The following is a 26,259-nucleotide window of genomic DNA, read 5'->3' as shown; positions in this document are numbered from 1 at the left end:
GCTCTAGCCTGGGGAAAACTATAATTCTGTAAATAAAATATGAGATAATACAACCCTGTAAAGAGGTCCAGTGGATGCTGATCTAAAATAGAAAATAAGTAGCTGTGAAACATAGCGTTTTAATAAAATAGGTGCTCAATTTATTGTTACAAATCTAATTATTATTTTATTAAGCTTGTTTGCTAGAATAATAGAAATCATCTGGGCTAACTGACCAAGCTGTCTTAAATTAGCATTCAACACATCTAATGAAATAGACTGGTTCTGAAAATATTTCAATACCTCATTCTTCATTTGCAAAACTGATATTTTGTATTGAGTCACATGTACCATTTTCTTCTATTATAAATCCTTACATCTTACTCTTTCTCCCAATTTAAGTTTCAAAATCCAATTTTAAAGAGGTCATCGGGAGGAAAATCGCCCTTAAAAGACCTAAGCCCTAGAGTCTCCTTTAAAAACTAAAAAAACTATTAAATTTTTGGCCTCCGTTAAACATGAAGGTACTTTTTATAGACAGCTGATTTAGGATGCAAATAAAAATGTACCCATCCCAAGCGTAGACCCTAATATTAAAAGACAGCAGTTGGGCTTCCTTATTGTAGCTCACCATTCTGCCCCCACCCCTTTTTTTTTGCTTCTATTTTTCTGCCGAAGATGTACTGCATCTCCGGAATAACATAATGGATAAGAGATTTAAACTCCGTGAACTCGTTAAACGTAAGGTCTTGGAATCCTGATGACTATTAATACCTGGCAACTAGTAGAAATTTTAGAAACTACGTAAATGTTTGCTGAATGAAGGTAGGCTGTAAGACTGTAGGTTTTCACAGAGCACGCAAAATTCCGCATTTAAAACATTGTAAAATGTGGAAAAATAACATACCGCCCGATAAATACGAGAGCCTTCTGTAGAAATGAAATCGGGTGTTTGGGCTTTAAAAGGCGGGGCGACGACCGTGTATAAATTCCGGCGCTCTACGCGGAACACAGGACTACAAATCCCAGAGTGACTCGCGGCTGCCGTCTCCGCAAGACTCGGGTTTCTGGGCCTTGGAGCCGCAACATCCTTCCCCCGTTGCATGACGGGATCTGTAGTGACACAAGCCTTGGGTTGCGTTGGGTTTTCTTTCCTCCTGTTGCTCTGCTAAGCACATCTTTTCCTCAACCTTCGGAGCCGTGCTTTAAAAAAGTTTAGTCTTTATAACAGCTTGTGACTGTAGTGGAGTTTCACCGATTCCCTGCATTCCTGGCGTGGGACTCCAGCCAGAGTCGCTGGGAACTGTCCCGAGCGCCCAGTTCGACGCTTGCCTTAAGGTCTCAATCCTAAATTTGAGTTACAAACGCTTTTGAGATGACGCTTGTTAGAGTCTGCATAAGTGTTCACTGAGCCCAATAGGTGGGTTAAGCTTCGGGTTGGGCAAATTGGCGACCTCACCCGCGGTCCTACTCTGCGCACACAGCGGGCCACGCCCCCTCGTCCTCCGCTGGGCAGCGCCCGGGCGGAGCGGCCGTGTGCGCATGCGGGCGGCGGCGGCGGCACTGCGCATGCTCGGTGCGCCGGCGCAGGTTCCCGTGGCAGAGCGGGCAGCTCCGCAGCCGCGTCCGGGGTCTCCAGCAGGGCCGACGGTCCGGTGTTCGCACAGTCCTCGGCCTCGGCTGGCAGCGGGCGCCCCTCCGCTCCGCGAGTCCCCGGCCGCCGCTCCAGCGCGCCCCAGTCTGGCCCCCTCCCCCGCGAAGATGGCTGCCGTACGCCGGGCCCGCAGTTACTGCCGCTGCCTGGTGCGCTTCTCCGACCGAGAACTCTGCTAAGCCCCGCTGCAGCAGACGGGCAGGAGTAGACACCGGACACCAGCACACCTCCTCGGGGGGCGGTGCAGAGGGCGCCGAGAGGCCCTCGACCGCGGCCGGCCACCCCGCCAGCATGGTAACCGGGGAGGGGGCCCGGGGGACACTGCGGGGCGGGGGCGCGGTGTGCAGGAGGGGCCAGGCCTCGGGGAGCCCCGAGAGAGCCGGGAGTGGAGACTGGGAGGAGTAGGAGCTGCATGGCCGCCGCCCATTATGGGGCCCTTGGCCCGAGAGGCAGTGGAGGGGGTGCCGGCCCTGACCGCTCCCGGGGTTCCTTCCTGCTAAGAGCGAGTTTGCAGGACCGCGGAGGAAAATGCCTCTTAGCTCGCCGAGGACATGGAACCAATCTCGCCCCTTTCGAGGGATTTTATCAAAAGCAGTGAGCATAGATGGAGGTGAGCCGTCGCAGCATCTGAAATCGGGAGGGAGCCGTGGCCAGCGGAGGCACTTGTTGATTGTTCCCCCTCTGCAAAGCCCTGCCCACGGAGAGGCTGTTCTGGCCTTTAGGAGTCCTGGGTTTAGGACGCACCTGCCCCGGGACGCGTAACTGCTCTGGGTAGGATGTTGGCAGGCGGTCCTGGCGGTGTGGGGTTGGAGGGATTATCTCTCACTTTCCAGCAGTGAGAGCCCGAGAAGAGTCTGCGGTCCAAATGGAGGGACTGAGCTAAGCTTCAGAAATGGCCAACGCAAGTTCCATGAGACTGTTGCATGCTGGAATGTGTAGTCTCTGCCCTACGCTGACTTTCTTTTGCTAGGGTTGCCTGAATCAAGGGTGGAATGATACCCAACTAATTAACTCATAGTAGGCACTCAAATATCTATCGAATAAATGAATGCTGAACGAATTTATTTTATTAAGTTAATCTGGAGGATAGAAAAAGGCACTAATTGTCTACACCGCTAAACTTTCAGAGGTAGTTCTCTGACCAGGATTAAGCACCTAATTTTTTCTGTTATATTAATCCCATGTGTAAAACAGGAGTAAAATGATGACATGGGCTGCTCAAAAAAAAGGTGATGTTGAGGTCAAACTCAGTTGTGAAGAATAAAGTGAAAATCTCTGGGTGACAGCTGGGGACCTACTTATTTCAAGTGGTATTTGAGTTGATAAAATGTAGCAAAACCCCAAATCTAATTGTGTCTTGTTTTTCTCGTACTGTCAAAATCAAAGTAATAATAGGTTATAACTCTGTTCTAACACAGGAACTCAGGGGAGAGGAAAAGTGCTGTGTGTGTATTATAGGTTTCCTTTCCTTATCCTTGAGATATGTATGCATTATATATCCACGTGGCATTTTATTTGTTAATTCACCCAGTTTTTTTGAGCACCTGTTATCAACCTGGCATAGTGCTAGACCCTTGTAGAATACTAGATCTTCAATATAACCAAACCTGTAAGGTGATTTATGGGAAACTTTTAGTCATAGAATGTCATATATGAAAAGGGACATCAGAGGTTACCAAATCCAACACCCTCTCTTTATAGATGAGACAGCTGAGGCCTGGACTCTTCTTTACTACGAATCAAGCAATGTGTTTGGCCCTAAGTTTATGAAGATTACTGAAATGTTCGCAGTGCACTAACTTGAGGGAAGGAGACAAAAAGAATCTCAATACGAGTTTTTAGTGCTGTGATACAAGCAGAAGTGTTATGGGAAAACAAAAGAGGCAATTAAAAGGATCAAAAAATACTTCTTGCTGGGATGATCCCTGAGCTGAATCTTGAAGGATGAGTGGAAGTAGCCAAGTGAGGAAGAAGTCATTCCAAATGGAGAGAGCAAGCAGCACGTGCAAGAGCCGGGCAGTGGAGAGAGCGGGGGCAGCTCTTGAAATGAAGTCAGTGTAGTCAGACTGCCAGGCCAGAGTTAGAAGGTTAAGTCACTAAGAGGCTACCCCAGGGAACTCAGGTCCCTCCTGTTGGCTGTACTTAGAGTTTACAGTAGTAAAGCAGACTCTCATTTGAGGAGAGAGAGAAATACTTCTCAATGCCATCTATAAATTCAAAGTCCTTTATTATATATTTTCGCATTAGTGATGTTTTTAGTAGGAAAAGCGCCTGCTTGAAGAGATTTAAAAAAAATGTATTTGACAATACATTAATGCTTAAATTTTCAGTTTTCTGGAGATTCATCCAGAGTCTTGGCCTTGCTCATTTATTTCTTCAGCGATTTAGCCTCCACAGTGTGCCAAGCACTTTAGCATTTACTAACTAGTTCAAGTCTGAGCGGCGCCTCTGCTCTAAGTCTGGGTGCCAGAGATAAGATAGGAAGCGAGGCTTATTTATGTTGTGCTGTAAAGTGGTGCAAGTATATCTGATTGCTGCGTTCAAAAATTTGTGTTGATACAAACATTTATGTCCTGGAAACAAATTACAACTAAAATTTGTAAAACCTTACCATCTTTGGAGTGAGTAAAATTAACTATTTTATTGTTTTTATTTCTGACTAACCTTCAAGATCATTTCCCTGATTGCCACACATTAGATATTGAGCAAGTCCAATTTGCTAATAAGTCTGTTAGCTAACAGAGTGGACTGAGGTAACATTTCATTTCACTGGAAGGTAGGATTCAGTTTAATTTAGCTAACATTTATTGAGAATAAAAGGATAAAATGGAAGGAATCTGACCTGAGACTTAAGTCCCAAGCCACGCACAATAATTCCAGTCCAGCTGTATTCCACTTTAAGTCAATTTAATATATAAAAACTTAGACTTATAAAACAGATAAAATAGAAGAGGCTTCTTTACAGAAACGTTCAGTATTACTTGTCTTTGATAATGAGCTTTCCTACTACATTTAAAATATTAATAAACAGACAAAAGACGTTTGCATATTAATAACATGCCAGTTCTTTAAAAGAAGTGGCATCCATATATGGATTATGTATGGTCTTTTAAGTGATCTGTGAAACAGAAACTGTTTGCTGAATCTGTACCACAACTAAATGTTATTTTCCGAAGCAAAGTTGTTCTTTTTAACCACCTACCAAAATATTTTAAACTGGAGGCCAGTGAAGTTGTTTATTCTACAGTATTAAAAAATTAAAGTATCAAATTTTATCTGATTGAAATCATGCAGCTTACCAGTGAAGAAGGCATCTGGAGAGAAGCAGCTATATATTTCATTGGGCGAGTAGCTGAATAGGAGATGTAGATTCCAGTGGGGAACTGAAGTTTGCATATTCCTGATCCTTGTTTTGGGTTTTTCCCCTCAGGCAGAAGCTGAGGAAGATGGTCATTCTGATACTGTCAGAGCAGGAGATGAGGAAAATGAAAGCCCTGCTGAAGCCGATCTGCAGGCAGGTTTCTGCAGTTGTCTATTTAATTCTTATTCCATTGCTTTCTATACATGAGCAGAAATTGATCCTAATTATGAAGATTTGTAGGTTTTTATTTTTTTTTATTTATTTTTTGAGGAAGATCGGCCCTGAGCTAACATCTGCCAATCCTCCTCTTTTTTTTTTTTTTTTTTTTTTTTTTTTTGCTGAGGAAGACTGGCCCTGGGCTAACATCCATGCCCATCTTCCTCTACTTTATATGGGACGCCACCACAGCATGGCTTGACAAGCGGTGCATTGGTGCGCGCCCGGGAACCGAACCGGCGAACCCCAGGCCACCACAGCTGAGCGTGTGCACTTAACCACTTGTGCCACCAGGCTGGCCCCGATATGTAGGTTTTTATTTGCATTGCATTTAACCGTATTTTCATGCTTATTTATAGAATACTTAAATTATAACTGTGTTGTGGATTTCTTTTTCTGTAAAAGGAGATATCAATAATTGCTGCTATGTAATTCAATATGTGGGTGTAAAGTATTCAGACCAAGGCTTAAGCATGACGCAAAACCCATCACCTTAAAGAAAAAGATTGACAGATTTGACCACCGAAAAGTTTAAAACCTATGTATAGCAAAAAACATCATAAACCAAGGGAAATAATCAGCTGGAAAAACTGTATACCACATATGGGCAGAGGATTGATATCTTCAGTATATATATCATTTTTATACGTTAGTGGGAGGAACACAAGATAGATATGAACGGACAACTAATGGAAAAAATAAGATAAATGGTTACTAAATATTTGAAGAGATAATTAGCCTCGTTAATAATTAAAAAAATACAAATTAAATCTACAGTGAGTTTTGTGAGGAGATCAGCCCTGTGCTAACATCTGCCAATCCTCCTCTTTTTGCTGAGGAAGACTGGCCCTGGGCTAACATCCGTGCCCATCTTCCTCCACTCCACATGGGAGGCCGCCATAGCATGGCTTGCCAGGCAGTGCTTCGGTGCGCGCCCAGGATCCGAACCGGCAAACCCCAGGCCACCGCAGCGGAGCGCGCGCACTTGACCACTTGTGCCACCGAGCTGGCCCCGAGATTTTTTTTTTTAAAACAATCAAATTGGTGAATAATGCCCATTGCCTTCCAGGCTATAAGAACACTTAGGCGGTGTACATGAAAGTGTAAATTGCTTCAACTTTTTTGGAGGGCAGATTAGCAATATGGATCAAAATGAAAAACATACATTCCCTTTGATCCAGCAATTGTACTTCCACGAAATTAATCCTAAGGAAATAATAGGGAAAGGGAGTAAATATACATGTACAAAAATTGTTGTAGCATTATTTATATGGAAAAATGGAATACAACCTAAATATCCACACTTATGTTAAATAATGATGCTTCTATACAGTAAATACGCTGCAGCCATTTAAAGAGATGGGGTAAATCTTTGTGCACTGAAATAGAAAAATATTCATTGTAATTAGTTAAGTGTGTCTTGCTGAATTTATAAGCTGTATGATGCATATTTATTTGGAGTGCATCCTCTAGTGGACATTGAGAGCTGCTAGAGATTCTATAGGTCAGAGGTACATGTGTTTTGTCTTAGAAGTAGAAGGGTGGGAACCAATGCAGTGTAAAAATGTAGAGAAAATTATTTTTAAAACTCACGTATTTTCCATATGGCTTTTTTAAAAAAGCCAGGACTAATATACACAGTCCTATTGGCAGTGGTCTTCTTTGGGAGGAGGGGTGTCCCAGGTTGGGTTCCGAGCTGGAGGAGGTTCAGTGCATGTGGGAGGCTTATGAGGGCATGCTCTTGGCGCAGGGAGGCAGAGTGGGCAGAGGGAGAAGCCAAGCTGCTGTGCAGTCTTCGTGGGCCACCGTAGCCCGTCCTCTGGGAGTTCTGAGGCTGGGGTAACCTTCCAGAGCCGGGCCCTTGTCAGGCAGTGGTCAGTTTCACTGATCAGTCACTGCATAGAGATCCCCTGGGAAGGGGAGCGATTAGCCCCAGAAGGACTGGCAGTTGAGGGCTGTTTTCAGCTGCGCTCCCAGTGGTTGGGGTAGTCAGTGCTTTATTCCTGAAGGAGGAGCTGGGCAGCTCAGCAGAGTCCACCACACAGGGGGACTTCACGCTTTCTATATTTAAAAATTATTTTTTTAATTATATGTATAATTTTTAAGTTATGTGTGTTAGAAAAAGTATTTCCCTTTTAAAAAAAGGAAAGAATTTGGTTGTTAAAAAAAATGAATAGTTATTAAAAGAAAGACTTGGGCTCACCTACAGAGTTTTTAGCAGCACTCTTTCTTTTGTTTTTTTTGTGAGGAAGATCAGCCCTGAGCTAACATCTGATGCCAATTCTCCTCTTTTTTTGCTGAGGAAGATTGGCCCTGGTCTAACATCCATGCCCATCTTCCTCTGCTTTATAGGGGACACCGCCACAGCATGGCCTGATAGATCCGAACCTGCAAACCCCAGGCCACCAAAGTGGAGCACATGCACTTAACTGCTGCACCACCAGGCCTGCCCTTTAGCAGCACTTTTAACATCTGCTAGATGATGTATTCCAAATAAACCCATGTTGGAAAGCTTCTAAGTTGAGCCCTTAAGTGATAGCTTATATTTTCAATTGTAATTAAAATTTGATTTTCCAATACCATTAGATTTTTCCTGTATACACAAACTTATATATGAATTGATGGTGGACTTACTGATAAATTATTCCAGATGTGAGCTGCTCTTTCTCGATGAGTCCTGAAACACTTTCTCCCCTAGGCCCAACTCCAGATGTTCCGAGCTCAGTGGATGTTTGAACTTGCCCCGGGCGTAGGCTCCAGCAATTCAGAAACTCGACCTTGCAGACCAGCAAGAGGCTCTTTACTGAAAGCAGCGGACACCAGAGGAAAGCAAGAACTGGCAAAAGAAGAAAAATTAAGTATTATGGATATTGTATTGGAAGAATTTTGACAAGTGTACCAGTCTGTCCATCCCTCACTACTTCTTCTCGGTACTTTGGATGGTACCACCATCCTCATAGGCTTCTCTCCTACAGGTGCACTGTCTTCATGGAACTGTCTTTGGTAATTTATAGACCCCCTGAGATTCAGTTCGTCTCGAAAAGATTGGTGCTTCTAGATTTATTAACAAAAGCCCAAAAGGGGAAAAAATTGTTCAAATATTAACACCATTCCAAAGGTCTTAATGCAATATTTTGTTATATTTTGAGTTGAACAAATTTATAATGATGCATTAATCATTTTCTTATTCTGAAAAATTTTGAAAGTGCTCACACTGAAAAGATTTTGAATGCTAATTATTCACCTCTTTCTTGTACTTATAGGAATAAGGCACAGCACACCATTTCACTTTTCATTATTTTCCTATTCCATGGAGGCTGTTGTCTTTACACCATCAGATCCAAGTTTTTCTTTACAAACAATTTGCTGTTAAATAATTGACATTACCATGGTAACTAAAAACTTCCATATTCTTTTTTTTTTTTTTTTTTTTTGCTGAGGAAGATTCACTTGGAGCTAACACCTGTTGCCAATCTTCCTCTGTTTTGTTTGTGAGCTGCCACCACAGCATGGCCACTGGCAGACAAGTGGTGTAGGTCCGTGCCCGGGAACCGAACCTAGGCCGCTGAAGTGGAGTGTGCCAAGCTCAACCACCAGGACAGCGGGGCTGGCTCCATTTTGTTTAATTTTTATTCTAATTTTGAACTAATTACAGATTCACAGGTACTGAGAAGTCCGCCTTCACCCATCCTCCCTCGACGGTGATGTCTTGCATAAATAGCTATAGTACAATGTTAAAAACTAGGAATTAGACATTGGTGCAAGGCACAGAGCTTGTTCAAATTTCCCAGCACTTTTGTGTGTGTGTGTTATATAAATAGTTCTCTGCACTCTTTTTTTTTTTTTTTTTTTTTTTTTGGTGAGGAAGATCAGCCCTGAGCTAACATCCATGCTAATCCTCCTCTTTTTTTGCTGAGGAAGACCAACTCTGAGCTAACATCTATTGCCAATCCTCCTCCTTTTTTTGTTTTTTCCCCAAAGCCCCAGTAGGTAGTTGTATGTCATAGCTGCACATCCTTCTAGTTGCTGTATGTGGGACGCGGCCTCAGCAAGGCCGGAGAAGCGGTGTGTCGGTGCGCGCCCAGGATCTGAACCCGGGCTGCCAGTAGCGGAGCGCATGCACTTAACCACTAAGCCACGGGGCTGGCCCATCTCTGCACTCTTAATGCATGTCTAGCTTCATGTAATGACCACCGCAGTCAAGATGCAGGACTGCTGTATCACCACGAGACTCCCTCTTGCTACACATTACAGTTGTGCTCTCCCTTTCTCCCCTCTCCCCAGCCATTCTTCATCACTGGCAACCATTCATCTGTTCTCCATTGCTATAATTTTTATATTTCAAAGATGTTGTATAAATGGAATCATACAGTATGTAAGCTTTTAAGATTGGCTTTTTTCACTCAGCATAATGAGCTTGAGATCCATCTAAGTTGTTTTATCAGTAGTTTGTTCCTTTTTATTGCTCAGTAGTGTTGCATGGTAAGGATATACCCCAATTAGTTTATTCATCAGTTGAAGGACATTTGGGTTGTTTGCAGTTTTGGGCTATTGTTAATAGAGCTACTATGAATGTTCATGTGCAGGTTTTTGCATGAACATAAATTTTCATTCCTCTGGCCTAAGAATGCAATTGCTGGTTATATCGTAAGTGCATGTTTCATTAGAAGAAGCCAAACTTTTCCAGAGTGTCCTCATCATTTTATGTTCCCTTCAGCAATGTATGAGTTGTCCGGTGTCTACGCATCCTCATCAGCATTTGGTGGTGTCCTTTCTTTTTAATTTTAGCCATTCTGATAGGTGTATAGTGATACCTCATTGTGATTTTGATTTGTATTTCCCTGATGGCTAATGATGTTGACTGTCTTTTCATCTCTGTGAAATGTCTGTTTGTCTTTTCTAATTGAATTGCTCGTGTTTTTAGTGGTGTTTGGAGAGTGCTTTATGTATTCCAAATACAAGTCCTTTGTTGACCGTGTAAATTCATCATCTTTCTTGTCAATTCTTTCAGTTTGCGGCTTGTCTTTTCATCCTTTTAACAGGGTATTTCACGGAGCAAAAGTATTTGATTTTGGTGAGGTCCAATTTATCAACTTTTCCTTTTATGGATTGTGCTTTTGGTGTCAAGTGTTAAGAACTCTTTGCCAAGTCCTAGGTCTCCAAGATTTTCTTTATTTTTTTCCTAAAAGTTTTATATTTTACATTTAAGTTCATGGTCCATCGTCAAGTTAATTTTTATGTGAGACGTGAGGTTTAGGTCGAGGTTCATTATTTTGGCTATGGATGTCCAATTGTTCTAGCACCGTTTGTTGAAAAGGCTGTCCTCGGGCCAGCCCCGTGGCTTAGCGGTTAAGTGCGTGCGCTCCGCTGCTGGTGGCCCAGATTCGGACCCCGGGCATGCACCGACGCACCGCTTCTCCGGCCATGCTGAGGCCACGTCCCACATACAGCAACTAGAAGGATGTGCAGCTATTACATACAACCATCTACTTGGGCTTTAGGGGGAAAATATAAATAAATAAAATTATTTAAAAAAAAAAGGCTGTCCTCCCACCATCCATACTCATTTTTAATACAGATTTTCAAAAATTGTTTTTCATTGTTTATTTTTATAGGCTCGAGAACTCTTCCTAAAAGCAGTAGAAGAAGAACAAAATGGAGCTCTCTATGAAGGTAAAAACTCAGGGCCCAGCATCTATTGTCATGACATTTCTGAAGAACCACTCTGTTACTAACCAATTTTTTTTTACTAGAATATATGTGATATAGAACATGTCTCCCTATATTTGAAATTGTTTTTTAAAAAAAATAAAAAATAAAAATTGTATTTCTATGTAACCTCTCTCTTCCCCAAAAAATATTGCTGGGAAATATCATATTGGTAGGATGATTTTCTACATTTAGATTTAGTATTTATTAACTCCTCATTATTAAAATATTAAAAATATTGTTACTTGTTTAAAAATAGGATATGCTCCTTTTATAGGTGAAAATTATTTCAGAGGAGGGGAATATAAAGGATAGATTGAGGGACATACATATGTTTTCTAAGTTCTAATTTGCATTAATGAAAAGGAATACCCTGCAGCTTTAATTGTCTCTTTTATTAGCCCAGTAGAAATGTGTAAGTAAACAAAGTGGTGGGGCTGTTTTGTAATTAGGCTTTCATTTTTTGGTAGTAAAGCTAATAGTTGGGGCATGGGAAAAATGCTTGTGCTTGAATCATTTGAAAATGTCCCCCAAATAACATTGTCAGAATTACTGCGTTTATTTGCAAGTTTCTGCTAGTGATATTTTTACTCTGACATATTGAAAGGGCCCAAAGGGTGAAATTCCTCCACAGCCTTCATTAGTTTTGAGATTGCCATCTCCACTTAGTGTACAGTGATTCACCAGGGTACTAGAACATGGCAGTATATATTGAATTGAATAGACCTCATCTAGGGCAAAAGGAACTAGTGGGCCTCTACAGCCCCAAGTTCTATTGGTATCTCTCTGTGGGAGACGTGAATAAACGTTATAGCTCTGAAACACCTGGTCAGATTTATGGGGAAAAAAAATGATATTAAAGGTTATTTAGCTAAATACGAGGCAGCCAGACTAAAGGAAGTTGGATTTGAAGGATAAGTCCCAAAACCTCTTCTCTTTATTCCACCCAGTAAGATACATTTGATTTTCCTCAACTCTGTCCTGGAAAGAAAAGTTTGCTTAAAAATGTTTTTGTTGGGGCTACAGCATTTTCAAGGCCTGAAGAAAGGTAACCACATAAGCTCACTTCTGACAATGCATAAGAGGCTGAGGAAAAAGATGGGAAGGGCTAAATGATGAGAGTAAAATGTAGCATCTTAAGCTTTATAACATGTTAGCTTTAGAAAAAAGAAAGATTATTTCTGAGTAGTAAGGTTTGGAAATAAGTTTGTTCACTGAACTACTGTTGCATGTAGAAAAAGGGAATTTGCCTGTTTTTAAAGAAAGTTACCAAATTAAACCACAATTAAGGATAATCAAAGGAAATGACAAAAATGTGTGGTCGTACCTAATTTCTCTTTATTTCTTCTTTTAGCCATCAAGTTTTATCGTAGGGCCATGCAACTGGTACCTGATATAGAGTTCAAGATTACTTATACCCGGTCTCCAGATGGTGATGGCGTTGGAAACAGCTAGTGCGTATATGGTTTGATAGACAGGAATACCTAGAGCTTGTTAAAGTGAAGCATCTTTGTCCTGTTGACTCTTAACATGATAAGAAGGTTGTGCCAGTTCTGCTAAGTTCCATAGTCTTTAGTATAAAGACTTGTTTATAAAGTCGTAGAAATTTTTAATTAGGGAAATTCTAAGGTTAAAATATAGACCTGCACATTTTAAACAGACCTAACAAAAATGAAGTGATGACAGAGTTTAATAAAAGCATTGATTATTGAAAGGAGTAAATTAAAGGACACCTTTCAGCTTTCTAAACCTATTTAAAGTCAAAACTATTAAAATGTAGGCCAGGGGCCGGCCCCGTGGCTTAGCGGTTAAGTGCACGCGCTCCGCTACTGGCGGCCCGGGTTCGGATCCCGGGCGCACACCGATGCACTGCTTCTCCGGCCATGCTGAGGCCGCGTCCCACATACAGCAACCAGAAGGATGTGCAACTGTGACATACAGCTGTCTACTGGGGCTTTGGGGAGAAAAAGGGAAAAAAAGGAGGAGGATTGACAATAGATGTTAGCTCAGAGCCAGTCTTCCTCAGGAAAAAGAGAAGGAGGATCGGCGTGGATGTTAGCTCGGGGCTGATCTTCCTCACACACACACAAAAAAATGTAGGCCAAAGTTGAAAAATGTTAATAATGATTGAAATTGGGTGATGGGTAGTCTTTCTCCTTTTGTATATGTTTGAAACTACATTTAAAAAAAAAAAAAAAAAGGCTTTCCATTTTTTAGGAAAATAAAACTGAACTATAGCAAGACTTTGTTGTGGGTAGAACATTACTAAGACTGTAACGTTTGTTTAAAAGCACAGGTTCAGGATATAACCAACTCCTAAAAGAAACCGCGTTTTATTGTATAGATGACACTTGCATCCAGGTCACAAAGTAGCACTGATGGTTTTATACGGGGAAAGAGTAAGAGAACGTGTTGTTAAACCAATACTTTTGAAACTATTTGCAAGACTATTATAACATTGTTTTGGCTTAATCTCCCTATCCCCACAAGCCCAATTTGCTGATAGTAGAAGGGAAGGGAGTCTGTACCCATGAGAGAATGTCAGGTTTAAAATGAGCAATACATAGAAAAATAGAATTTGGGTAATGAGATATTATATTAGCTATTATATTATTATATTACCTCTGTCATGAAATAGTTAAGTTATTTTATTGATAAAGTATGCTTATTGCCAGTGTTTTTTAACTGCTTATAGTATTAACACTTAGGCCTTGGATAAGCCATATTAAAAACATCCTAGTGAAGTCAGTATTAATTGCCTGTTTGAACTTTTGGGCTGATAGTGTTGTTCACCAAATTAGATTTAACAGTGTGAGGTAGTTCATGCTCCAAAGGAATCATTTGGGCTTTTCCAAGCCTTTATATTTGAGTAGAGTCATTTAGACCCAGTTTTTAGCCAGTTTTATAAATGGACACCAGATGCTGTTAAGAAAGATTGTATTAAAACATTAAAGAAGCATATCTTTTCTCTCCCATCCCTTTATACCAACCCAGATGCTGTGAAAGTTCTTGAAGGATACAGTGTTTTTTTTCTTATCAGGTCTAATGATCCCTAGAAGTTTCTTTGCTGTTTTTTGTGTTCTGTAAAAGGTTGGTAGAATAGCCTCAATCACCTTTGCCCTTTGTTGTATTAAAAGAAGCGCTTCCTGGTTTTGTAACTTCATCCCCATCCAGGCCTTTTTTTTTAAGTGATCATTTTTTAGATTACTTTCAACAAAAATGGAAAGCTAGATATTTTTCTAGAACTTTAACTGCACGTTTGTTTATATTGACAGATGATTTGTAGACCCTGCTAAGATTTTTTAAATTACATATTTTCCTCTTTAAAGGTAGAATGATAATGCACGTCTATTAGAAACCCCTTAGTAAGTAAGTACCTTAGATGGCATCTGTATATTTGATTTTTATCCAATTTGAATAGATTAAGGTCACTTAAAAGAATATATTTACCTAACTTTTTTAAAGTTATTTGAAATTATTTTTTCCAATACCTGAGGAAATCTCTACTTTACAATAAAACTAATTAGTTAAATCTCAACATTTGTATCCAAAAATTCTAATTCTTTCTGGGTGGTAATTAAAATTGCTAACGCTTTCGTCTTCAAAAGACTTCGTATGGTACTCCTTACAAAGCAGATAAACTTTTATCACGTCAAAAAAAAAATAGAGGCCGGCTCCGATGGCCTGGTGGTTAAGTTCAGTGCCCTCCGCTTCGGCGGCCTGGGTTCAGTTCCTGGGTGGGGACCTAGACCACTCGTCAGTGGCTGTGCTGTGTTGGAGGCTCACATACAAAATAGAGGAAGACTGGCAACAGGTGTTAGCTCGGGGCGAATCTTCCTCAGCCAAAAAAAAAAACTAGTAAGTTTACTTGTAGATGACTTTTTCTAAAGCAGATTTGAAAGTGCTATGAAAAATCAGTTTCTAAGCTCTGTGTTTGTAGACTGAGGCCTGTAATCGATTCACCCCCCATCTTTGTTCAGCATTGAAGACAGTGATGATGACAGCAAGATGGCAGATCTCTTGTCCTACTTCCAGCAGCAGCTCACGTTTCAGGAGTCTGTGCTCAAACTGTGTCAGCCTGAACTCGAGAGCAGTCAGACGCACATATCAGGTGAGAATTCATGCTTGTGATCACCCAGTGAGAAATGCTTGAACCTTAGATTTAAGGTTCCCGAACGTACAAGGTCAGATAACTTGCCGGCCGGTTACTCTAGTTCGGAGTGGGGGGAGATCTCGCTGTAAGTAGTTCGCGTCCACTGCTGCGCTTTCAGAACCTGAAGTAGAGCAGTTTGTGGGGCGGTTGTTCAGGATGTCCTCCTTTTTCCCTGGAGGTCTGGCAGGCTGTGTGTCTGAGTTACTGGGGCGACCCTCAGAAAACTGAGGAGTACCGGCAGCATCAGGCGCTTCAGCCAAGTTAGACAGTCGTCCTGAGATAGGCTGAAGGGTTAAAAACGAATATTTTTTCTTTTCACATGTTAAACGTTTAATTAGTTATGGGACTTTTCAGAGAAGGGTAATGGAAAATTTTCAAGGAGATGAAAGGAACTTTTGAGTGTTAACAAATGCACTAAGGATCACACACATACATAGATATAGTAGACTCTTTTCCTAACACGTTCGTTTTAATTTGTCTTGCTGGTAAAATCATCCTCCGAGGGAAGGGGTTGCTTTACAAAAGTAGCTTCAGATCTGTTCTGTACTGAAGAAACAAAGATATTTGCGTCTTGATGTTAGGAACCATTATTACTTTTGGGTAGCTAAATACACTCATGCTGTCGCTCTGAGTGATACTGAGGGTGTGATTTATAAATTTCTAGTGATATATAAAGATATCTGCACTGAGAACGTGAGAGCAGAGCAACTTGGGAGAGTCGCTGAGAGGATGGTTTTCTTTTGTAGTGCTGCCGATGGAGGTCCTGATGTACATCTTCCGATGGGTGGTGTCCAGTGACTTGGACCTCAGGTCATTAGAGCAGTTGTCACAGGTGTGCAGAGGATTCTATATCTGTGCTAGGTACGTACTTTTTTAAAGCACTCAGGCAGTGGTGAAAAGATTACGGTCTTTTGCCAATTTTGATAAAAGAACTTGATTGACATTCTGGGTAAAAGCTTAGAATGAACAGTTTGCTACAGTGTACTTATGTGATTTTCTCAAACAGCTTAGCATTTAAAGGCTAGAACGCACTGGGTTTCCAGGGTGCAGAATAATATGCAGGTCAGATGTAGTCACACGTATTACTTCCCTAGGGTAGTTTGCGTGCTGGCTTAGCTGATTTGGAAAAAGAATTATGTTAGAAAAATATGCTCAAGTCATTTTCACAGTAACTCTAAACTCATTAAGTGGTAATGATTTAAATTTAGATTGTGCTGGAATTTTCTTTTGAGTTATTAAAAGTTATTCTGTATTTTTAAAATCTTGCTATGTGAAGAATAATCATAGTTTAGTTAGTATAAGATTATTTGAAATTGGTAATCTTGCATGGGTATCTTTTATAAAAATATCTACTTAGTCCTTCGCATCTAGAACTTTTTTATAACTGTAGTTCTTAAAATTCAGATGCATTAGATTATTTTTAAATAACCTAATTTCATTTGGAGTCTTATATTTGGGATGAAACATTTGAATTGCCTGAAGCCTTGGTTTTTTGGTGATTCTTTATGCTATTCTATTTAACAAGTACCTGTTAAGCACCTGGTGGATTGCCACCAACCTTTTGAAATTGGGGTCTCTAGCACTGTTATTCTGTTAACTTTTCTTTTAACTATACAAGAGAAAACATTATAAAGAGGGAATTGATTAAGAAAACAAATTTTCAGGGAAAAAACTTCATGTGTTATTATAATATAAAAGTAATCCTTACAAGGAAAAGTTTTAAATATACATTGCAACCAATCTGGAGCAGGTTTATCTTTTTTTACAGTCTGGCTCTGATATAAATAGTTTTTACATCTTTAAAACTGACTATTTCAAGCTACAGATGGAGTTAAAATATTTTGAGCTGTATCAGAATCGTATCAGTACTCAATACATCTTTTGCTTCGCTTTTTGCACTAATCCCAGAACAGTCTTGTTGGTGTTGCCTTCACAATACTCTACGTCCAGTCTCGCCACTTCTCCAAGTACACTATAGAGCCGCAGCCGCCGTCGTGCCAGGTCTGGATTACGGCGGCACCCTGCGTGGTCTCCCTGCTTCCACGCCTAGAGCCCTGGAGCGTAGTCTCTGTAAACTGCCAGAGTGATCTTTTAGGAGCACCAGTCCTGCTCAGAACCCCGCAGGGGCATCTCTCTCACTTCAGTAGCCACTCCCGCCTGCATTACCTCACCTGGCGTGACTGCCTCTCAGATTGTGTCGTCTCCACCTCACCTTGCTTTGCTGCAGCCACGTGATCCTTCTTGCTCCTTGTGGAGCACACCAGGCACACTCCCATCCGAGGGCCTTGCACTTGCTGTGGCTTCTGCCCAGGATACCATCTTCCTCATCACTGTAGGCAGCTGCCCAGAGAGGCCTTTCCCAGCCACCGTATCTGAAATAGTCTCGTATTCCCCACCACCGTCGTCCTTATCTCGGTACTCTGCTTTGTCTGTTTGTTTTTGTACTGAGCACACAACGTGGAACTTTTCTCTCTCTCTTTTCTTATTTTTGTTTGCTTTCCCACCAGTAAAAGAGTAGAGCCTTTGCCTCATCCATCAGTCTATCTCCAGTGCCCAGGACAGTGCCTGGCAGGGGCTCCACAAGCACTTGCAGGATAAAAGATGGCTCATAGCAGGAGTATTTCTTATGTCTGCATGTAGGCACTTAGCCTTTATATAAATTGATGATGTGCTTTCATTGCCTAGAGACCCTGAAATATGGCGTTTGGCCTGCTTGAAAGTTTGGGGTAGAAGCTGTATTAAACTTGTTCCATACACATCCTGGAGAGAGATGTTTTTAGAAAGGCCCCGTGTTCGGTTTGATGGTAAGTTGAAGTTGTTAGCACTCGGGAGAAATAGTGATTTGTCATGCTGATTTTGGTAAATACAGTCTTAATTTTCTGTAACAGAGATAAGTACTCTGAGCATATTTAAAGGAAACCACAATAAAAATAAAGCTGAAAATGTGTTATATGATTGTAATTTTTAAAGTTTTTTATGTTGTTACTTTAAAAAAATCTGTTTCTTGGGGCTGCCTCAGTGGCACAGCAGTTAAGTGCACGCGCTCCACTGCGGCAGCCCAGGGTTCACAGGTTTGGATCCCGTGTGCGCACCGACGCACCGCTTGTCAAGCCGTGCTGTGGCAGCATCCCATATAAAGTAGAGGAAGATGGGCAGGGATGTTAACCCAGGGCCAGTCTTCCTCAGCAGGAAAGAGGAGGATTGGTATTGGATGTTAGCTCAGGGCTGATCTTCATCACAAACAAAAAAAAAATCTGTTTCTTTTTTATAGGAGTGTATATCAGTAAAACCACATATATTCGCCAAGGGGAACAGTCTCTTGATGGTTTCTATAGAGCCTGGCACCAAGTGGAATATTACAGGTACAACTGTAGTGAACTGAGTGAGTGGAAAATTCTCTCTCTCCAAGTATTAGTTGGTTAGTTATTGGACATCTGTTCTTTGTGGCCTTTGCATTTACCCACAAAATGGCCCTCAATATTTTTGTCTGTTATTATAATAGGAACTACACTCAAAGAGCCAATAGGTTAATACAAATTATTTAATTCCTCCTAGCCTCTAAATCTAAGAATTATTTTGTATTTTAGAGCTCTTCCTTGTCTTGTGCCTTTGGTGTACTCATTTGCCTTTATAAATAGCTTGTGCTTTTATTCAGCCTGTTCATCAGATATTACTGTCATAGAGAAATGAGTAGACACGTTAACTGTTGTGTATTATCATGGGATCTCACTTTTGTTTGTCATTAATTAGTGCTTCAAGAAAAAACAGATGAACTTTAATAGAGCAATATTTAATTTATTTTTATTCAGTGAAACTAAAAGTTCAGCAGTTCCCTCTAAGAAAGATAATAAAAGTCCTTTAGTTCTTTGTCACTGGCCTCACAGGTTGTCACGTTTGTTTTAATGATGTTTGGCCAGTTCTTTGGTGCTTGGTAGTTCTGTTTTGGCTTCCCAGCTGTGAAGAGGTTTAGGCACTGGGGAGAAAGGACATACGTGTTTCATACCTTGTGCGTGTGTGGTGTTCTTTGGTGTTCTCTTTCTCTTACCCAGGTACATACGGTTCTTTCCTGATGGCCACGTGATGATGCTGACTACCCCCGAGGAGCCGCAGTCCATCGTTCCTCGTTTGAGAACGAGGAACACTAGGTGGGTTTTTGTGTGTGGTTTTCTATCCAGTCCACATTTCCTGTGGTAACGTGCAGATGAATGTAAGCCACTGCTTCCTTAACTTACTGCTGCTGGATGGTTAAAAAAGTAATCATCAGGGGCACTTGTGAAAGATACGATTCCCGGGCCCCTCCCCAGAGAGTGTGCTTCAGTAGGGCTCTGGGGCCTTGGAAACCAGGTTCACTCACGTCCTAACTGACTCTTCTCAGGCAAGTACTTCTCAGGAGTAAACACTTATAACTGATTACTTTAAAGATGACTTAAATACATAAAACTGATTAGTAGACTTAGATTTAAAGTGGTGTTTTTTTTTTTTTTTTTTTTTTTTGATTTTTAGAACTGAGGCAATTCTACTGGGTCATTATCGCTTGTCACAAGATACAGACAATCAGACCAAAGTATTTGCTGTGATAACTAAGAAAAAAGAAGAAGTGAGTATGCAAGGTGGAATTAGTTTTCTTTTTATTTCAGTGCCCTACTCATTCAAGCATTCTTGATTAGAAAGGATAAAAAAATACTATTTCATAATTTATATTATTACACAAAATGTATGTTGACTTACAGCATATCTCTGAAGAGAGCTGGAGGGTTTTCTAAAATGTAGGGTTTTTTTTTTAAGATCAGCTTGTTTGTTTTTCTCCAAATGGTTTTCTTTTCTGGTCCAGGTTTTTTGCATGTGAAAATATAAAACCAAATTTCCCTAAAATAACTGGTAAAATTATATCTGAATATGTTTTTGGCTTTTCTCATTTTGAATCATAGGAGATTTTCTTCCTAAATTATCTCATATAGATATTTCTTTCACAAGCATATTCTTAGAGAGAATTTCAGTTTCTACTGGACATAAACTAAAGTAAGCTAATTTCCTTCTTCCTCTTCTCACAAAAGGAAAAAAATGCCAAGCAAACATGATTGCTGAATTATTACATTCCAGAGTACTTTAAACTCTCTTAACAGATTGAGGGCCTAATTTTTTTCACAACTTTTCTCCGTGTACATTTTTTTCAGTCTCCGTTAAAAACCGTGACATACCCAAGAAGTCATTTGTAAGATAGTTGGAATAAATACTCACCTATTGCTTTCCTGATTAATACAGTTTTTGAAAGAAGTTTCCCTTGTGTTAAATCTGCCTCTCTTCGCTAGCACCACGCATGGAGATAGTCATAGCAGGGTTTCCTGTGGGAGTCCTGTCACCATGTGGCCATCTGTTGCTGGCTTCTCCACCTCCCTCGGGGAGGCTCCTGGAATCTGGGGCAGCATCTGAGGGGCACAGATAGTTGCTCTGACTGTGACCTTGTCTGTGAGTGTCAGAACTGGGGAGTGGTCAGGCCCTAGTTGTTTAGACTTTATCTAATAAAAGAGTTGAGGAACTCCCATGTTGAGCACCAGTTTTCTCTTCAGAATATGGTATAGAGAAACCATATGCAGCCTTGATGTTCTTGTGTTTTTAGCAGCAGTATTTGAGAAGTGTGATTCTAATGAATTTTATCACATCTGTTTCTCCATTGACTATTACACTGTTATTGCAAAAGATAAGTTGTACTCTGCTTTTTCTGCAGCCTTTATCAGTTTATCACTTTCCCTCTTTAAAAATTCCCAAATGTTTTCAATTAGAAGGAAATAGTAGGCTGAGAGAGAGGAGACAGAAGTTGTAATTCCTACCTCTGAAACTGCTGTGTAGCTTTAGTTAACCCTTTCAACCTTCCTGGGTCTTCATTCTTTCAGCCATTAAATAGCAATAATGCAATCATATTTAACACATGGGGTTATTGTGATGATGACGGAGAAACAAACGTTATATTTTTAGAATACTTAACATTTTTTAAGGCACTCATATGCCTTCTTTTTTTTTTTTAAGATTTTATTTATTTATTTTTCCCCCAAAGCCCCGGTAGATAGTTGTGTGTCGTAGTTGCACATCCATTCTAGTTGCTGTATGTGGGACGTGGCCTCAGCATGGCCGGAGAAGCGGTGTGTTGGTGCTCGCCCGGGATCCGAACCCCGGCCGCCAGCAGCGGAGCGCGCGCACTTAACCGCTAAGCCACGGGGCTGGCCCTGCCTTCTTTTTTTTGTGTGTGAGGAAGATGAGCCCTGAGCTAACATCTGCCAATCCTCCTCTTTTTGCTAAGGAAGACTGGCCCTGGGCTAACATCTGTGCCCATCTTCCTCCACTTGATGTGGGATGCTGCCACAGCATGGCTTGACAAGCAGTGCATCAGTGCGTGCCCAGGATCTGAACCCAGGCTGCCAGCAGCGGAGTGCAAGCACTTAACTGCCACGCCACGGGGCTGGTGCCACTCTTATGCCTTCTAATTTGATATCCAAGACAACTCTTTACTGTGTGCAGAGATTGTTACTTTTAGTGTCACTCTTGCATAATATATACCTATAAATATTTTTATATATATGAATATCAGTGAAGTGGTGCTTCATTATTGTTCATGCACCCTTTTACAGAAACCACTTGACTATAAATACAGATACTTTCGTCGTGTCCCTGTACAAGAAGCAGAACAGAGTTTTCACGTGGGGCTACAGCTGTGTTCCAGTGGCCACCAGAGGTTCAACAAACTCATCTGGATTCATCATTCTTGTCACATTGCTTACAAGTAGGTGAACACGATAAAAACACCAAGGTTAGAGGATAAATGTGTACTTGTTGTCAGGTTAGGAAACTCGCAGGTTTTGAACTCCGCAGAGCTAACATTACATTACAGAGCAAAACCATAGTGTGATACTACTACAAACCAGAAAATGGCCAAATTGAAAAAAACTAAAAGTGGACCAGGAAGTGGAGCGCTGGTGTCTCCCGCAGTGCGCGTGGGATGGGAGTGGGCACCGCCGCTGTGGGCGTGAAAGCAGCGGTCCACGAGTAGAGTGGTGCTCGGTCACTCTCAGCTGTCCAGCCGTTGCTTAGTCATTGACTTACTCAAAGCAGGTTTAAAATACCAGATCCTTTTTCTTCTCCCATGTTTCAGTCTTATCATTTTTTACTTTATTGTCATTTGGTTTATCCCCAGGGATTATACACTGATTTTAATAAAATTGTAGTTAGGAAAGTAAGTCTGCTGAAAAGATCTCAGGTATCCCAAAGCCAAATCTGTGAGGCGGTTCCTATTTAAAGCTCTCTGTCCTATGAGTTAGGACCTACTTTTATGAAACAATTAATAAACAGAAGAGTGTGTGTGAGAAAAGAACAGAACAGAAATAAAATCAAAAAAGCAATTAGGAAAGGAAACATCAATTCATGTGGAATTGAAGTCAGCTGCTGTTAGGTTTGAAAGAATGTTGGTGTGTGACTGAGGGCTCTCTGTTCCAGTTGAATCCAGAATTCCGAGAGACAAGCTTTGAGGTCACCTTCCGTTAACCTGCTTCACAATCTTGGCCACATGGTTGAAAACTTGCTTGGTCACATTTGTACCTTACAAATAACTGTCCCACTCGTGTGGAAGGTCCTGACAGCTGAGAAAGGGCATTTTTCTGTCTTTTCATCTTTGTTTACCAGGCCCGCTATCTTCCTGCTTCTCTCAACGATCTGTGAGGTGGAACTTTTTTTTCCTCCCCCCCAAGAAGTAGTTTTTCAAACCACAAGTAGTGGTTTTCAAAACCCAAAAGTAGGACCAATCAAATGAAAAGCATTATGTTTTAGGAGAGAAAAAGGACATTATAATAGGCGTCATTTGTAAGAACTGATGATCATGTTGACTTCCTTATAATATTTATAAAGTCACTTGAGTTTTCTGTTTTTGTTTATTCTCCTTTTTTAAGGAAAAATAAAAGGCTGTGGTAATATAGCTCATCACCTGCTTTCCCCTCCCACCTGTAATTTTGCAGTCGGTTATGCAAATATTAAATCATTACATTCTATTCTAGGATTATACTTCTTTCTAAAATACATTTTAATAAAATCTTAAAATGTCTATAGCCTTTGATTTAGAAATTCTACTCTTAGGAATCTGTTCAAAAGACATAATAAAAAATTTCACAATGTTATTTATTTATTTGTTTTTCTGTGAGGAAGATTAGCCCTTAGTTACCATCTGTTGGCAATCCTCCTTTTTTTTTTTTCTTTTTTCTTTTTTACTGAGGAAGATTTGCCCAGGGCTAACATCCGTGCCCATCTTCCTCTACTTTATATGGGACACCGCCACAGCATGGCTTGACGAGCAGTGCGTCATTGCGCGCCCGGGATCCAAACCTGCGAATCCCAGGCTGCTGAAGTGGAGCACACGCACTTAACTGCTGTGCCACCGGGCCAGCCCCTCACAGTGTTATTTTTAATTGCCAAATATTGAAAACAACCTAAATCTCCAACAAAAGGAGAATTAAGTAAATTGTGATACAAGCAGACAGTGAAATCTTATGCAGCTACTAAAAATGGCTTCTGAAGAGTATTTAATGATGTGAAGAAATGCGTATGTCATAATGTTAAATGCGAAAAAGCAGCATGACTAGCAGAGTGTGATCCTAATAGTGAAGCTCAGCAGAGGTGGGAGTGCTTGGAAGAAACACTAGAAGAAAGTACTTCCTCTGGCTATGTCTGGGTGATGGAATTATGAGTGGTTTTTCTTTATGCTTTTTAAAAAATAAACTCCCCCCTAGAAATATGCAAGGATTTTAAGTGAAGTGAAATTTCCTTGTAGCTAGTAATTCTGTGCTCTCTTTCCAGATCAACTGGTGAGACCGCAGTCACTGCTTTTGAGATTGACAAGATGTACACCCCCTTGTTCTTCGCTCGAGTGAGGAGCTACACTGCTTTCTCCGAGAGGCCTCTGTGAGCCTCCGCCCAGTCCTCTGTCACTATTGCATGAAAAAAAGTTTAGAGAGCAAAAGAGCCACCTAAGTTATAAATGTACATATATATATATATGGAATTGGAACTTATTTTACATTGTTGGAGTTCTTTTAAGAAGAATGTAAATTGATTATTTTTTTTATTTAAAGGGATAGTTGATTCTTGGGGTGTTGTGTTTTGAAATTAAGAAGTTGAAATTTTAAGTTGTTGAAGCACATTTATGTTGTGAAAAACCTCATGAGGTTTAAATCATGTTCTTTTTCAAGCAGATTTCTGTCACATAAATCTTCTGCCTGATCATCCCAATATTTAAATGCGTCAGGGGGGAGAGCTCCACTGGGTAAGCATTTCTTTTATGCATGACATAGTGTCTTTGCACTCAAGGTTCAAAATGTAAAAACCTGTTCTGGATTTGTTTGAAACTCTTTGACCAATAAAGATCATAAATAAACGTTTCTTTCAAGAAAATATATTTGGATGGCCTTTTTCAATTGTCAGGATAATAAACAGGCCTAGAGTAGCCAGTGAAAGCTTAAGAATCATTGCCTCATTTCATCATTGGTCTTTATCTGCAGCCGCAGACTATAGATATCATACTCTGACCTCATCCGGGCACCTTACAAATGGATGACATTAAATGAGAAAGAGTGAACTTTTCAACATGTTCAACTGGTCATTTCTGTTCATAAAAGAACAATACAGGATCATGTAAACCTAGGCCTAACTCTTTCCAGCATTCAAGATGGGAGAGAGCCAGCCACCGAGTATACTGTATGTTACGTCCCTAGTAACAATACTATTAGTGTTTAAATTCAGAGCTCTACCAGATTCAGATGTTGGCAATTCAAATACAGCTGCCGACCAGTACTTTAAGAAAGTCATGTACTTTCAGAAATCCACATCTGCAGCCACAGTTGCTTTCAAATTCATGTTGAGATCAAAAGACACTTCATAAGTTCCTGCAACTCAATATGGGACAGATCTTTTAAAAAGCTAATAGGTGGGGCCCGCCAGGTGGTGTAGCAGTTAAGCTCACGGGTTCAGATCCCAGGTGCCGATCTACACACTGCTGATCAAGCCATGCTGTGGCAGCATCCCACATACGAAATAGAGGTAGGTTGGCACAGATGTTAGCTCAGGGCCAATCTTCCTCACCAAAGAAACAAAAAAAGCTAATACATGTTATGTTAAAGATGAAAACCAAACATCCAGTGTGTGTACAAAGAGAAGAGAGGTCTGCTTAGGTCGGCTTTTTGCAGCAATCTGAGAAGGATGTGTTCCTCAAGTTGGAAGGGGGAGAAAGAAGCAACCTGCCTAAGACAGGGCAACTCTTCATGATACGGCTGTTATGTTTATATACAAGTTGATAGAACATCTGATCAGGACATGGTCAAATACAGCTAGAAAAATCAATCACGAAGGAAAGTGGAATTTGGAGATTGTTGTTTTGCCATCACCCCTGATTAGATGACCTGTTGGAAACAGCCGGTGGATACCAAGTTCAAAGGTTCCCTTGTGACCAAGAAAGCAGCTTTCACCTATTTAGCTTGGAGCTGAAAACAATCATTTTTTTTCAGATTACATTTTCTGTATATTTAAAATTTAATGCATGTATATGTAGTGTGAGAAAATTAGAATATTCAGAGACTCAAAACATAAAATAATCCTAACACAAAGATAACTAACGAGGAGGAGTTTTTACAGTGTAACCTTTTTCTCCCGTTCTCTGAAAACCCTGTCACCAAAGCCTTTTAACTTCAGGAAATGTCCTTCCTTTGCTCTATTTGGATGTTTTAGAAACTATGGAAAGCTGGCAGAGCGGTGTCTAGACTAGCTCTTAAAAAACAAGAAAAATTTTCTAGAAATTGCATTTCATCTCCTGCTTGAACAGTGCTCAGATGTCCTCACAGGGAATCTGGCCTGAGCACCAACATGTGGACTCACCTCCTCTTCCCCTCCTGTGTTTTCCTCCCCGGTCCTCTCACGCCTGAGTAAAGGGCAAGGTAGAAGCACTTGGGGCCCTTGGGGGCTGGGGGATGCAGGGCAGGATTCACCTCAATCCTCTCTCTGGCTCTATAGTAACCACTCAACTGTATGATGTGTATCTTTTGACTATTTATTCTGTGCATCTATTAAAAATGGGATTATATTGTACCTAATGCTTTGTAAGCTTTCTTTTCCCACATAGTGATACCATCTATGTCATTTCATTATTCTTAATGGTTG

The 26,259-nt window shown here is 40.8% G+C and overlaps 1 protein-coding gene across 3 annotated transcripts; it reads left to right on the top strand.

Annotated features, from left to right (window-relative positions):
- Positions 1–1,585: 1,585 nt before the first annotated feature.
- Positions 1,586–24,501, top strand: FBXO9 (F-box protein 9). 3 transcript variants are annotated; one of them, XM_058554142.1, is made up of 13 exons: positions 1,588–1,927; positions 5,064–5,147; positions 7,909–8,063; positions 10,825–10,883; positions 12,274–12,373; positions 14,900–15,030; positions 15,819–15,933; positions 17,758–17,876; positions 18,344–18,434; positions 19,122–19,217; positions 19,576–19,669; positions 21,696–21,847; positions 23,908–24,501. In XM_058554142.1, exons 1-13 carry the CDS (start codon positions 1,925–1,927, stop codon positions 24,014–24,016), a joined length of 1,308 nt encoding a protein of 435 aa, XP_058410125.1. In that variant the 5' UTR covers positions 1,588–1,924; the 3' UTR covers positions 24,017–24,501. The 3 variants fall into 3 exon arrangements, with proteins under 3 accessions (XP_058410127.1, XP_058410126.1, XP_058410125.1); XM_058554144.1 differs by lacking the exon at positions 19,576–19,669 and having other exon boundaries at positions 1,586–1,927; XM_058554143.1 differs by lacking the exon at positions 5,064–5,147 and having other exon boundaries at positions 1,587–1,927.
- Positions 24,502–26,259: the final 1,758 nt, after the last annotated feature.

Source organism: Diceros bicornis, chromosome 14 (genome assembly GCF_020826845.1).
Source record: "Diceros bicornis minor isolate mBicDic1 chromosome 14, mDicBic1.mat.cur, whole genome shotgun sequence".
Lineage (NCBI taxonomy): Eukaryota > Metazoa > Chordata > Mammalia > Perissodactyla > Rhinocerotidae > Diceros > Diceros bicornis.
The sequence above is the reverse complement of the archived record's forward strand: the minus strand, read 5'-3'. Positions and strand labels throughout refer to the sequence as shown.

What these genes read in the sequence shown, in the direction of transcription:
- FBXO9 (XM_058554142.1), top strand. An exon ending in GAACTGGCAAAAGAAGAAAA is followed by an intron (nt 8,064 to 10,824) that starts ATTAAGTATTAT and finishes TTTATTTTTATA; the next exon opens with GGCTCGAGAACTCTTCCTAA. An exon ending in TCTTGTCACATTGCTTACAA is followed by an intron (nt 21,848 to 23,907) that starts GTAGGTGAACAC and finishes CTCTCTTTCCAG; the next exon opens with ATCAACTGGTGAGACCGCAG.